This window comes from Myripristis murdjan, chromosome 21 (genome assembly GCF_902150065.1).
Source record: "Myripristis murdjan chromosome 21, fMyrMur1.1, whole genome shotgun sequence".
Taxonomy (NCBI): Eukaryota; Metazoa; Chordata; class Actinopteri; order Holocentriformes; family Holocentridae; genus Myripristis; species Myripristis murdjan.
Genome location: NC_044000.1, coordinates 31,656,068 through 31,669,148, shown reverse-complemented (window position 1 = coordinate 31,669,148; position 13,081 = coordinate 31,656,068). Strand labels below are relative to the sequence as shown.

The window sequence follows — 13,081 nt, the reverse complement described above, 5'->3', positions numbered from 1 at the left end:
TTCTCCCTTTAAGAAAGCGTCTGGGTTCTGCAAAAGTCAGAGACACGGTCGAATTTTATTCTCCCAGACCCTCACATCCAAAGTGACAGATTTACCGGCATACAAGAAAATGTTCTTGATACACAAAAGTGAGATTTGTGTAAATCCCATCAATCTGTCTGAGAGAAAGTAGCTGCATTCCTTCCCTACGTTATCGCAGAGGCTCTGTGCCTTTCCAGCAATCTAATGTGCTATCTTTGGTCTGAATTATTTTGCATGTTATATAATACCTGCACATGCACAAAAGTGTGTGTAACACACAAACAGCTGTTTGTGAGCTCACTACCTGTCTGCAGCAACACACACTATTATTCTGCAGCACATTACACTAGTCTGCCTTGCTGCCGCCGTATCGCTCGGTTATATTTCATTTATTATTCAAATAATGGAGACAAAAACAGGTTTTTATGTATGCATTCGCGTGCACACACTCTCACGCATACACACTTGTGCCTATGTGTATGCGTGTTTGGCTATAATGAGTTATGGCTTATATGAAAATCCATCACAAGATAAGCCATCTCCTCCATTCCCCCGAATGGTGTGCAGCGATCATACGCAAGATAGAGGTGTGTGTTTATGTGTGTGTGTATGGCCGAGAGAGACAGGCTGATCAGTGTGTAGAGCCTGTCTCAATGTTGCTAGAGAGATAGAGACATAAAACAGTCTGGGATTTATGTGGCCGATGGATCACAGCGCTTGCATAATCCAATCCCTGCTCATCAGCCGGAGATGTACGGCGATGCCGGTAGATCAGGGCGACGTTAAATCAGACCCGAGTCTGAGAGCGAGAAGGCCTTTTTTCCGTCTGCCTGCTGTTTGCCTGCGCGGACGCCGGCTCTCTCCACTAAATCTGGATGACTTCAGGGTTCATCCATCACGGCGCCGCGGTGTCCTGAAATATCTCCACTCCGATAACCCATCTTTCTCTCCTGGACGCTGTGAAACTGCTTGTTTTTTTTGTTTTTTTTCCAACTTCATCTGGTTAGATGGTTCTTTATGTGCCCTGTGAGTACATTTATTAAACTAAAATCAAGGAAAAAACCCGCTGAGAGCCGCTGTATAGGTCCATATTTTCATACAACACAATGACTCGGCCTTATCGGTTTGCCAGCGACGGATACGAGCCGATCTGATTCTGTCCAACAAGCTGCAGATCTGCAGTAAAAGCTCAGAGCAAACAGCAAACATGCATAAATCTTGATTATACAGCACGCAGCTTTGTATACATTGCCAAGCATCTAATTGAGTCTAATTCATTTCCGCTCGAATGTAATTAATCTGAATCCTTACGAGTACAGTAGACGCAAACATGATCCTGTCAAATACAGATCATATGGCCATTAACTGTCAAGTGTGTTTGTCTGTGTGTGTGTGTGTGTGTGTGTGTGTGCGTGCGTCTGCCTTAGCAAGCCATCTAATCCGGTATTTAGTCCTGAACGCTGTTATTCTTAAAACTTGAGTCTTAAAAATACACGATAATTTCACCCGTTTTGAACGCAGATCGGCCTGAAGTGGCGTTTTTTTTTTTTTTTTTCCTGCCTTATTCTCGTCAGCGCGATCGTGAAAAAAAGGGCAAGAGCGGGATTATCTCGGAATAATTCACTTGTGTAAGAAAACAGACTCGATGTGGGCCTGAGTATCTTTTCAGCCCAAATGCTAAAAAGAAAACAAAAAAAAAAGAGGGTGGTGAATTATCATTTCCATAAACAAAGGAAGCAGTGTTATTAAATGTAATTTCCAAGGACGGAGCACGAGGGTTTATATTGCTCCAATAAAGAAAAGCCCAAAGCAGTTTTGTGGCTTTCAAAGGGAATAACTCATTGTGCCCTGCCTGCCTGCCTGCAGCCACTATTATCGCTCCACACACACACACACACACACACACACACTACTACACACTCTCACACACACACGCACATGCATACAATCACATGACGCTGTAGCAGGACATTGACAGGGTCCTTAATGAGTATTTGTCCCCATGCTAGGCGCTGGCAGCGGGGAGGCAGTGGTGGCATTTTGCCGCTCGGCCAAACATGGCCGCCTCGCTCCACGTGCCGCTGTGTTTTGATTGCTGTTTAAATGAAGGCGCTTCCTCCCTCGGAGCATTCGCACCGCCAGGGAGGCAGGCAGGGCGAGAGACAGACAGCAAGACAGAGAGAGAGAGAGAGAGAGAGAGAGAGAGAGAGACATTCACACACACACACACACAGAAACTCAAAGTCAATCAGTCCTTGGTGACATTTTGAAAACAGTCAGTGGCGGCTTATTGCCGGAAAGCCGCAGGTTTGAATCCCCAGACTGCCCGGGCCAGTGTGAGCACGGAGAGGGGAGTCGCGAAAAGCTGATATGTGTGTGTGTGCGTCCAAGTGTTGCCATAGTGAGTGTGTGTGTGTGTGTGTGGTCCTGCCTTGGTGGGCGTACACTAGATCACCGAGTCAAGTGTGCAAACAAACGGAGAGTAAAGATGGAGGCGAGCGTGGACGAGGTGCCATGCAACATAAAATATGTGTGAGCTCACCCGCCCACAGTGACGGACGACCTCGCTTTAACTGGCTCTGGGTTGTGCTTAAGTGTAAATATCAGCATCAATATCAATATAAATAGTCAACGGAAAAACAAATCAGATGAGAGAAATGTGAGCGAGTGCAGCTGACACAGTTTTGAGTTGTGCTGTTTTATTTATTTATTATATTTTGGAGAGGGAGCTATGACGGCCGCATGCTCACCTTTTTTTTTTGTGGAATTTTATTGGTGATATTTCAGAATAATGAATAAGGTTATGAGTGACTGACCGCTGCAGTGGACCCTCACTTTCATCATGTCTCATATAAGCGGAGAAACTGAGCGGGTGGAACCGGCGGGGGCCTCTGGTTCACGGCAAATTTCCAAGGTGGCTCCCGTTGCCGGGGCGACAGCTATAGTGTTGGCGGATGTCCCCGCGCCGGCAGAGGAGTTTGTTTGAGGAACTTTATTGAAATTTCCGTCGTGACAAAACGAGCACCTGGCTGTTCGGCGGATCTCTTTGTCACGGTGTCGCAGACTGTAACGTGAAAGCTCATAAAAAATATTATTTCGAGTCTAATCAGGGTATATGCAGGAATCTTGAAGTTAATTTTAATACCTTTTTATGACTTTTTCAAGACCCTTTCAATATTTTTTAATACCTCACCGCACAACGGAGTACTTTTTACCAGGATCTTTTGTAGCACAGAGGAGATATGTTGCTCAAACACTCGGTATGTAGTGTTAGTGTATGTTTATGACTTGTAGAACATACTAAATTATCTTGAAGGAGTAGATGCTAAATTATTATTTGTTTTAAAAATGGAAATTAATTATCAAACAGACCTAACAATTCAACTACAATGAGCAGTAGTATGCCTGTGATAACATAGATTGAAAAATAAGCCAAAGTGATACCTCTTCTCTGAATAGACAAGCTAAGCCAGTGTGCTGCTGTTAGCCAGTGAAAATACAGCGGAGTGGCGACTCTTCGCTTTGTTTCACAATCTATGTCAGTGCGCTGCTGTAGCCTGGAAAGTTTCTCTGCCTTTTGGACTCGTACGGTGCCGGTGCAGGTGTTGTAATGTTTTTTCTTGGTCATGCAGGTGCAGGTGAAACCACTGGAGGGGTTGTGCCTCCCAGATTTGCTTCCCTCCATGTAATTCTCCCCAGACATACGTTCATATTCCACACAAAACAGCATTTCATTCAAATTATGTCAAATTCCGCATTAAAAATAGATTCCTTTTTATTTGGCTAATTCCGCGATTCCGTCCGTGATTCGGCCCTAGTTAAGTTGAACGCATGGATTCATGTAATATCTCGGTGCGTTCCTAATATGCACTGGGAGCGCCAGAGCGTACTTTATGCTTCTGAATTTCCACCCGCCCGCTCGCTCTGGCGCTCTCAGAGACAATTTACGAACCCACCCACAATAGCCTAGTTTTTTATGTACCTGTTCATCTTTGTTTTTTAATAAAAATGAATAAATTCACACACTTTTACGATGTTTTTGAGAATCAAACTCTTGGACAGCTAATTCAGAAAAAATACTTTCAAAATTTAAGACTTTATAAAGCCGTGATAAGACTTTTTAATACTTTTTAAGGGTCTTAATTTTCCCAAAATTGATTTATCACCTTTTAATACTTGAAACCCTGCGGATACCCTGCTAATTGTTGCTTTCTTTCATAATTATCTGTGCAATAACGAGGATAAAACAATAAAACAACAATACAATAGTAAGCGGCATGATACAGGACCCTTTGGCTTTGTGTTGGAGTCCAGGTTAGCCTGTTGGGACTATTTTGCAATAATGGGAGCTTGTGCATTATTCCTTATTTAATGCTTTTCTCATGAATGCACGCTTTCTGCACTACTGTTGACCGGCAGATAGATATAATCACTGTTCTCCACTAAATAAAGCCTTAAATGGAGATGCTGCACTGGTCTGAACAATGAAACTGCAAAGAAGAATGAATGAAAATCTCCTCTGTTGTGGACTGAAAAGGAGGTGACACATGCCAGGAGTGGAGAGAAAGGGGGATGCATTGTAATTCTTCTGCTACAGGTATCATGCATTTGTGCTGCGTTATTTGAAAAAAAGCTCTAAAAAGTTTGATTTAACTCATTTGGACTTATTTGTTTTTATCCCTCTCTCAACTTGTCTCAGCATTTCCCCAGTTTTGTCTCCCTCCACCCCACTCCCTCATTCCTGCTCTAATTCTTAATCCGTGGTAGTCTGATAGTCAAACAAGCCCGCGAAGCACGTAAAGCACAAAATCACAGATAGACAGACATATAGGTTATTCATCAAAGGCTGCCTGGTAAAAATAGAAATGCTAACACTCCCAAACTCTTCCTCTTAGGACTGTCAAACCCAGTGCAAAATATGAGTGCAATTGGGTCGTTCTCCGTGTGTGTGTGTGTGTGTGCGTGTGTGTGTGTGTGTATGTTGATGGGGGTTATTTCATCTCCATTGCATCATCATAGGGAGATAATTTGATTTTTTACATTCATTTTTCCTTTTGAAATGCGCTGAGCGCTGAATGTTTTATAAATGGGGCCTTGTGCACTGTGCTGGAAGCCTGTGGCATGGTGTGTGTGTGTGTGTGTGTGTGTGTGTGTGTGTGTGTGTGTGTGTGTGTGTGTGTGTAGGGGTCTTTGGGGCCTCCTCTGGTTTCTATTCTGGTGTCTATAGGACTCAGCTTATTTCTCAATAGCCTCATTTCACCAGCAGAGACGATTTGTAAGCTCTACTTTGGTTTCAAATCAATGCGACGTGGTTTCAGTCTTCAGCGTCTGTTTCTGAGCCTGTCGCTCTCCTCGCGAGGTCCACCGTGTCCCGCCAGTCTAAACACTGCACAAGGACAAACTACAACATCAACTTGGACCACAGACTTTATAACACAACTTAGCATAGCTGTTGTGACGTGTTGTTATGACACTGGTTTCTGAGCCGCCTTTGAATGAAGCTCAGAGTCAAACCTGACGCTCATCATCATCTTGTAATTTCAGGAGCTGGAGAGTTTGTAGGAAATGCACATTTGGCCAGCTAATATGCTAACTGAAAATGTAAGCTTACTAAAAAGAGAAGGGAAGAAATGAGTCTTAACAAAAACCACCAGCTCCTGACAGAGGCCTCCGTTATTTAATGCAGACCGGACGGCACAAAAAATCTCCAGAAAGTGACCTAAAATGCACTGCAACTTAATATATATATATATATATATATTTTTTTTTTTTAACTCTAGATGAGACTATAATTTCAAGGAACATGTGAGAAGACCTGAAGCTTGCTATTGACCCCATAACCTCATGAGAGCTCACGTTTATCAAGGTTATAAATCAATAGAGGAGTATTTCCCCCCATTGACTTCCATACATTCAAACTCTCTCTCTTTTATTTTTTTAATTTTTTCTGCAGCCAGCCCAGTCACCATTAGGGAGAATTTCACTTTAAGGTGTTTCTGCATGCCTCCACCTTTCAGGACCTGGTGGTTACCAGCTCAGGTAGACACACACAGTTTAAAACACATTTATTTGACAAAAAAAAAAGGATTACAGAACTTGCTTGTTTTTTCTCCAAACTTCTGAAAAGTCTGAATTAGTATTGCAGGAAAAATTGCAGCCAGTCAAGTTCCTACAGGTATGGCTAAAATGACAGGAAGAAAAGGAGGAATACTCTTTTTTTTTTTTTTTTTTTCGTGTGTTTCTGTGTGGGCAAGCTGTGCAAATACTCACATCCATGAACTCCACGTTGGCTTTGGGTCCAGTTGCCTCGTTCAGGATCTTAATCGCTACAGGAATCTTCACCGTCTCGCCCTCTGGGACCCAAATACCCTGAGACACACACACACACACACACACACACACACAGACACACACACAGGTGATGAGTCATATATGCAAAGTCACTCCTCGTAGTTGTAATAGGTTTGCAGAGGCAGAAACTCAATTTAAAATGTCCGGTGGAGACCTTTTTTTTTTTTTTTTTTCTACTTGTTCTACTTCAAAACATCACAGACATGGTATTACCTAAAAGGTTTTTTTTTTTTTTTTTTTTAATGAAAATTGATTTAAAAAACATGTTTTGCCCTTCAGAACAGAAAGGTGGGTAGTCATCTTTTTGAAAAGTTTCTTTTCGGATGGGATTGGTTTGACATGTGAAGCTGTTTGCAGCTGATAGAGAAGAGGAATAAAGTTCCATTTTTTTCCACTTTCTGAGAAGAACTCAAATGTTTTCCTTCCTTTCCTCTGCCGTGATGTGACTAGATGTTGCCACGGAGAGCGATTTAAAACACATTCCCCTTTAAAGCCCTGATTGGTAATTTCGCTGTGCTTCCTCTTGTTGATAAAGTGTCATTCTAGCTGGATTTGATTATAATTCATCGGACTCGATTCATTTCATCACTCAAACTGATTAGACTGACAGGCGAGTGACACCTCCACATACTACAAGCCTTACATGCATTTCACAGCTGCTAAAAAGTTGTTTTTAGGGCTTGTAACACATCAGACACCAACCCCTGTTTCCTAAAAATTACATTCTTTATTTCATTTTCAGATATGCAGGTTTCGCAGGGAACGTATTTTGTAGAGGTTTACGTCTGCTTGTAATGTATCACATTTGTAATCACTTCGGAGGAGAGGAGGGTGGTGGGTGTGAGGTTTATGGCTAAATATCACATTTCTCTAACCTTAACCAAGTAGTTTTGGTGGCTAATGGTAAGAAAACTGGCTAAAATGGTAAGGGAACTGGTTAAAATGGTAAGGAAACTGGCTAAAACAGTAAGGTAACTGGTTAAAACGGAAAGGAAACTGGTTAAAACGGTAAGGTAACTGGCCAAAAAGGAAACTGGCTAAAACGGTAAGGAAACTGGTTAAAATGGTAAGGGAACTGGTTAAAATGGTAAGGGAACTGGCTAAAACGGTAAGGTAACTGGTTAAAACGGAAAGGAAACTGGTTAAAACGGAAAGGAAACTGGTTAAAACGGTAAGGTAACTGGTTAAAACGGAAAGGAAACTGGTTAAAACGGTAAGGAAACTGGCCAAAAAGGAAACTGGTTAAAACGGTAAGGAAACTGGCCAAAAAGGAAACTGGTTAAAACGGTAAGGAAACTGGCTAAAACGGTAAGGTAACTGGTTAAAACGGAAAGGAAACTGGTTAAAACGGAAAGGAAACTGGTTAAAACGGTAAGGAAACTGGTTAAAACGGTAAGGTAACTGGTTAAAACGGAAAGCAAACTGGTTAAAACGGTAAGGAAACTGGCTAAAACGGTAAGGAAACTGGTTAAAACGGAAAGGAAACTGGTTAAAACGGTAAGGAAACTGGCTAAACGGTAAGGAAACTGGCTAAAACGGAAAGGAAACTGGTTAAAACGGTAAGGAAACTGGTTAAAACGGAAAGGAAACTGGTTAAAACGGTAAGGAAACTGGTTAAAACGGTAAGGTAACTGGCCAAAAAGGAAACTGGTTAAAACGGTAAGGAAACTGGCTAAAACGGTAAGGAAACTGGTTAAAATGGTAAGGGAACTGGCTAAAATGGTAAGGGAACTGGCTAAAATGGTAAGGAAACTGGTTAAAATGGTAAGGGAACTGGTTAAAATGGTAAGGGAACTGGCTAAAATGCCGCCTGATACATAAGATATTTCGCTTAGACTAGTCAGATTACGTCAGAAACATAATCCACAACAAAACACACTTCAACTTTGAAATGCAGTTTATTTTTCAACATAATTTTTAGGAGACTATCTTGACGCTGTTGATTCAATTCTGACATGCCATAACTTGTGAAAATGACATGTTTATTCTTGGGCTGTTCATAAAAGTTGCAATTTTAGTCAAACGTGTCTTGAAAACCAAGTCCCAAATAAATAAATCCTAGATGCTGTGCACTAACAATCGGACACACGGTCAGCACAGGTGAGCACCTCCACCTTATCTGCTGGATTAAAGGTGGATTCACACTATTCACACACTATTTTATTTCATCCAGTTCAATCTAATGCAATAAATTATACCTTTTAACAAAATGTATAATGTTCAGCTGACATTGTGGAGAATGTGTTGATTTAGTTCTATTTTTATTATTGCAACTATGGTGCCAGGGTCAGTGCATTCACACTGTATTATTAAGGTTATAATGTTATAATCATTAATATAAGGTGCCCACTTACATAGAAAAAATGTCCTCCTCTTAGTAATATTCACAACTTGGAAACTGTATTTTCTACCTCTGCGTGATTTTTCCCTCTGATGCCACATGACATCATGACATCAAACATTTCAACATGCCTCTCCAAGGTCAAAATGAAATGCACTGTTTGTTTTATTGCCCATTATATCATAATTTCAGATATAGGCTTCTCTCAAAAATGTCTGCAGAATGTCCTGATCTGTTTTCTGCAATATTTTCTGTATCTAGCTAAACTAGCAGTTTATGTTAAATGCTTATCGATGCTTTATGTTTAGAAATGTTAAATGTCTGTGCCTGAGGTAAAGGTACTATACATTTACTTTTGCATTCGTTTTGTTATTATTCCTTTTGATTATGTTCTTCAGTCCATGACACTTGGAAAAATGTCTTGCTTGTAGTCATGAGAGTTTTGCAGTGATGTGAAAGAATATGTGATCTCTCTCAAGTAGCTATGAGCTGACAAGTCTGATCTCTCCTCTGTGGGTCGAATGCATCATTTGGTGTTGAAGTATAAACTGGCCTTGAGGTGTCTTGTCCCGTCCAGTGAGCACCTTCCTGTGGGCGTCTTCATTGATTGAGGGTAAAAAAGGACCGGGTGACCTACCGCTAGTCGGGTGCATCGGCTGCAGAAATGTGGACGTTTCATTGAGCTCAAGTGAGAGCTAAACCACAAACAACCCTCTGAATTTATCGACTGATTTTCTCTCTGACCCCCGTCTGGCTGTGATCTCTGGCTATGGCGACTGAAAGAACAAGATCACGGTGTCAAGACGCCGCTTCTCCACACGGAGAGGAGCCGGGCCGAGGTCGCTCGTTGAGGATGTTGATTTCAGCCGCAGAGCCCGCTCTCTGGAGCTCCACCTCGGTCCTCCTGCGCCTCTCTCCTCCTCATCACACCGCCGGTGACCTCAGCTGGCTGTTTTTTTCCCCTCTAACCTCGGGGATCTCGATGTCTGGCTATTACTTATTCTCCTTATTCCTGCCGCCCCACCCCCAGCCCTCCCTCCTCACAGCCTCCCATCTCATTTCCTGCCATTAATGATCCTGCAATCTGTCTTTCCCGTCTTCTTTCCCTCCCTCGGCCTCTAAAAGTTAGGATTATATCGACTTAACGCGTACAGACGCACTTCAGCAGCAACAACAACATATCGCAAACAACTTCCCATCAGCTGGCCTTTCATTTCTGAAAATCAGATATGGGTCGTGGCGGTATCGTTTGATATGATGGATCTGACGCCGCCTATCCCATTTTTTATTTATCAACACTCCACTGGTCGTCTATGGGAAGCCCTTAACATGAAATGGCACTAATATGAGTATGCATTTGGTTTAGTGTCCCATGCTGTAATTGCTGTTTCATGAACACATTTCCACATTGACGGTAATTAAATTCTGGGGGAAATAATTAATGATTTCTGGCATGACAATTTGGTAAAATCAAAGTTAAAAGGATATGATGAAATATTGGCACAATAAAATAATCTATGAAGGGCCTCAATGCAAAATATCAGTTTTAGAACTTCAAAAACTTACATCAGCCAAATCCTAATGTGAGTGTGAGTGAATGACAGCACGCGTGCGTATGTGTGTGTGTGTTTGTGTTTGTGTGTGTGTGTGTGTGTTTACCTTGTAAACAGTCCCGAAGGCCCCAGAGCCGAGGATCTTGACTCTTTTGAGCTCGGTCTCTTTGAGGATGCGGAGCTGGGCCTGGTTGGGTGCCGTCCCGCTGGGTGTCAGGGGCTCCACCAGCTAAAAACACAGCCAGGAACATGCAGGACGTTCAGGCCTGTAGCATAAACTCATATTGTTGTATGACAGTGCAAAGTACAGTGTCCCTTATATGCCTTCCTGTAAGGCAAACCCTTCTCTAGCAGTAAGTCAAAACATGTAACTCAGACGAAAAAAATATATAGAGACAGCTGAATTGCTTAAAGTATCTAAACCCTCAGCTCTGCCGGAGCCGTCGCTGGGTTCATCATTACAAATGCAAGCTATGCGGCCGAGCTTTGCTCAAACCCACAGAGCTTTATTTTAAATTCTAGCGGAGATCCGAATGTTTCCAGAGATCCCAAACACGTCCTGCTGAATTACAGGGAAATGTGTCAAAAAGGCTGCACAGGACATGCAGATATTTTCTCCACGTCTTGTTTTCTATTTTATATTTCACTCAGTATAAGGGTGATGTGGCTTCAGTGGAGTGTTGCCACCAGCAGATACAGACGATGAATGTGCCGTTGTCCTACAACGTGGAGAACAAAGTCATTTCTAACTTTACTTAAGCGGTTTAAGGGGAAATCAGAGTTCAAGGGGAGAACTACATCGTACTTTTAACCGATTGAGTCGATACAGTCCAGGTGAGTTGGATAAAACTTTTCAAGGGTGCAGGGAGGGTCAGTTACTACTGTAATTTATAGGAAAGGATTGCATTAAGTTTATCAATGAGAAACATAGCATATCCTAATTTCCAGGGCTTTATGCCGTGAAACTTGAGCTGATGAGTAATTTTTATTTTTCAAGTAATTTGACTCTTTCTAACTATTTACTGTACCTGTTTACTTGAAGCTGAAATTACTTGGTAACAAACGTGTATTTACCTGGTAAATACCAATTGCTTACAGGGTTGCCGTGACATTTATCCTTTTCGCCTGAGAAACGAATCCAATCCTCGCTCCTTCAATCTTTCAAGTCAATCTTTCATGTCACAGAACTCGCTGGCAATGCTTTTAACTTTCCAAACTCAGAAGTGAGCGATTTAATATGTGAAGTGAAAGCAGAGGGAGAGCGAAATGGGTGGATGAAGAGAGAGAGAGAGAGAGAGAGAGAGAGAGAGAGAGAGAGAGAGAGGGAGAGAAGAGGCGAGAGGGTGGGGAGGGGTGGTAATTGCGGAGTTTGAAGAGGAGTCGATGCTTTCGTTGTCTCATTACTGCTCAAGTGGAGGAACGAATGGATGAGAGAGAGAAAGAGAGAGAGAGAGAGGCAATGAGAGAGAGATTATTTGAGGGGAGGGAGGAAGGAGGAAGGGAGGGAGACATAGAGCGGGAGAGGAATTGTGGCAGAAACAACAACATGAAGAAGGCAACGGAGAAACAAGCAGCTGAATTAGTCAGAGGCAGCGGAGGCATGAGAGAGGGAGCAATATGGGGAGAATTAGAAAAAGAGCTAAAGATTAGAGAGAGAGAGAGAGAGAGAGAGAGAGAGAGAGAGAGAGAGAGAGAGAGAGAGAGTAAATCAGCCCTGCTCTGGTCGGCAGGCTCTGTCCCTCCGGCTCATGGCGGCCGTCTGATTAAAAAACAATAGCTGTTCTTCATTTAAATGGAATAGTAAATCAGCTTCTGCAGGGTGGCAGGGAGGCAAGGAGGGCAAGGGCCACACACACACACACACACGCACACACACACACACACACACACACACATACACACACTGGAGACGTACAGTCCTGTGCAGTGTGTGTGTGTGTGTGTGTGGAGCTGTCCAGTAGAAGTGGTGCTGAAGATGTGGAGTCTGTAGCTGCTCCAGTGTCGGAGCTGTTCATCATCCCATCTGACACCGTGGTGCTGAAAACACCAGACCACACTCACCAGTGGGCTTGAGGTATTGTTATTTGCAGAGGATGCATGACAAATAAGGGTTTCAGCTGCGACAACTTCATGGCTGACACCGGATTCTTTAGCTGTGTTTACAGGAAGGAATGTGATTTTAACTGTTGAGCTTCCTCGTTGCATTTACCCCGTTGGTGTGGCTCGTTTGAGCAGCTGTGAGGCAGGATATTTTACTCTGGTGTGGACCATAATAACCAGACTGATGTCTCTCGGCCTGATTACAAATGCAGCTCTTCTTTTGTGGTGTGAGCGTGACGTGACTGGGATCCATCCAGCTGCAGGGAGCGCTGTGTATGTTGAAGCAGCTCCTTTGGCTTGTAAATAAATATAAATAACAGTAAGAAGAAACTTGGTGGCGTTAGCAGCTACAAGTTGGCAACACGGGAACGACATGGGAACAAGGAAAGCTTAGTGTATGGCCAAAACGATCACTAATCAATAATGAAAAAATGCCAAGGCTGCTGATGGCTCTCCATGTCCGTGTGTGGCTGAATGTGTTTGTACGATAAAATAAGAAAGGACAGGAGAAAAACATGGTGGACGAAAACATTTCCTTTCCCCCCCTTGCGACCTGATCGATGTGCTGACAGCCTCCAAAGCTTCTGTTGGTACATTTTGGTTTGTTTGAATTTTCCTCCATATGAAACCACAGACTATAGGTGTCAAAACAACCTTATTTTCTAGTTTTTTTTTTTATGCTGTGGGTCAGTGAACTACACACACAGGGCAGGGA

General features: G+C 42.7%; 1 protein-coding gene across 2 annotated transcripts in view; it reads right to left on the bottom strand.

Annotated features, from left to right (window-relative positions):
• erbb4b (erb-b2 receptor tyrosine kinase 4b) overlaps nt 1-13,081 on the bottom strand; it is a 516,511-nt gene that overhangs the window by 83,608 nt on the left and 419,822 nt on the right. For both annotated transcript variants that reach the window (XM_030080353.1, XM_030080354.1), the window contains exons 18-19: nt 10,373-10,495; nt 6,292-6,390 (exon numbers count right to left, since the gene is read on the bottom strand). In XM_030080353.1, the coding sequence (XP_029936213.1) occupies nt 6,292-6,390; nt 10,373-10,495 (222 nt within the window). The remainder of the gene's footprint in view (nt 1-6,291; nt 6,391-10,372; nt 10,496-13,081) is intronic.